At 41.9% G+C, this 1,045-nt stretch overlaps 1 protein-coding gene across 1 annotated transcript in view; it reads left to right on the forward strand.

Annotated features, from left to right (window-relative positions):
• The first annotated feature begins 229 nt into the window (after positions 1-229).
• SRGN (serglycin) overlaps positions 230-1,045 on the forward strand; it is a 10,889-nt gene continuing 10,073 nt past the window's right edge. The window contains exon 1 of the mRNA XM_006837460.1: positions 230-305. Coding sequence (XP_006837523.1) covers positions 230-305 — 76 coding nt within the window. The remainder of the gene's footprint in view (positions 306-1,045) is intronic.

Below are 1,045 nucleotides of genomic sequence, written 5' to 3' on the forward strand. Positions count from 1 at the left end.
AGAGTCAAACACAGTTTCATAATGGGTATGAGTAGTTATTTTGCTTCTGGGTGGTTTTTTTTTTTTTGGTTTTGATGTGTGGATCTTTTTGTTCAGGAAATTGTGACGTGTGTGCTGGGAGGGTTTGAGGTTTTGGAACCTTTTCTAAAAGGGACAGAGATCACCCTACTTCATTTCTTAACTGTGAAGTTGGAGCGCAGGCGGCTGGAATTGGAGTGTGCTGGTCACCATGCAGAGGGCTCTCAAGTGCAGCCGGCTGGTCCTAGCTTTCTCCCTTATCCTGGTTCTGGAGTCTTCAGTTCAAGGTAAGACCCAGAAGGGGTTGGTTGTTCCTTCTCCTTCTGTCTTCTTCTTTGTAAGCCCCAGGGCCCATACAAATGAGTATGCTTGTTTTAAGACCAAGGATTTGAAATACTGCGGGGAAATGTAAGAGTAGTAGTAGAAATAGCAGGACTGGGAGGTGAAGATGAAGGAAGTCCTTACCATGAGCTTGGCTAAGTTTGGGATCAAGAAAAATTGAACTGTGAAGCAGGTGCAGTCCTGTGAACCCTTACAAGGACTGCGATGTACTGTTTTATCCTGGCAGTAAAAATGAATGGCTTATAAATAAACAAAGTCTAGGAAAAGAATATAGAAAATGGTCCCTGTGTCCATCACATGAAAGAGATGGTACCGTTCCATGTTTGGGAGTTCCTGCCTACCCTGAAATTTCTACGTCAGCCCCATGTTTTAATGCATTGCTGTGGTGTCACTTATTTGAACACTGGAAAAGGCTCTATTTTTAAAATAGGGCCAAGTTCAACAGTGTGTGTGTATATATACATTTTTTTTTTCTCTTCCCTTTAACTTGGAATGCTGGTGTGGCACTGTGGGATAATGTGCTGGACTTTAAGGTCAATTTGAATCCTAAGATCAGCAGTTCAAACCCACTGGCCACTCCTCAGCAACCCTATACAGGGTTGCTATGGGTCAGAACCAACTCAATGGCACTTAACAACAACAAATATATATATATATACACATACGTGTATATATACACAAATAT

This window comes from Chrysochloris asiatica, unplaced genomic scaffold, assembly GCF_000296735.1.
Source record: "Chrysochloris asiatica unplaced genomic scaffold, ChrAsi1.0 scaffold00020, whole genome shotgun sequence".
NCBI classification, from domain to species: Eukaryota; Metazoa; Chordata; class Mammalia; order Afrosoricida; family Chrysochloridae; genus Chrysochloris; species Chrysochloris asiatica.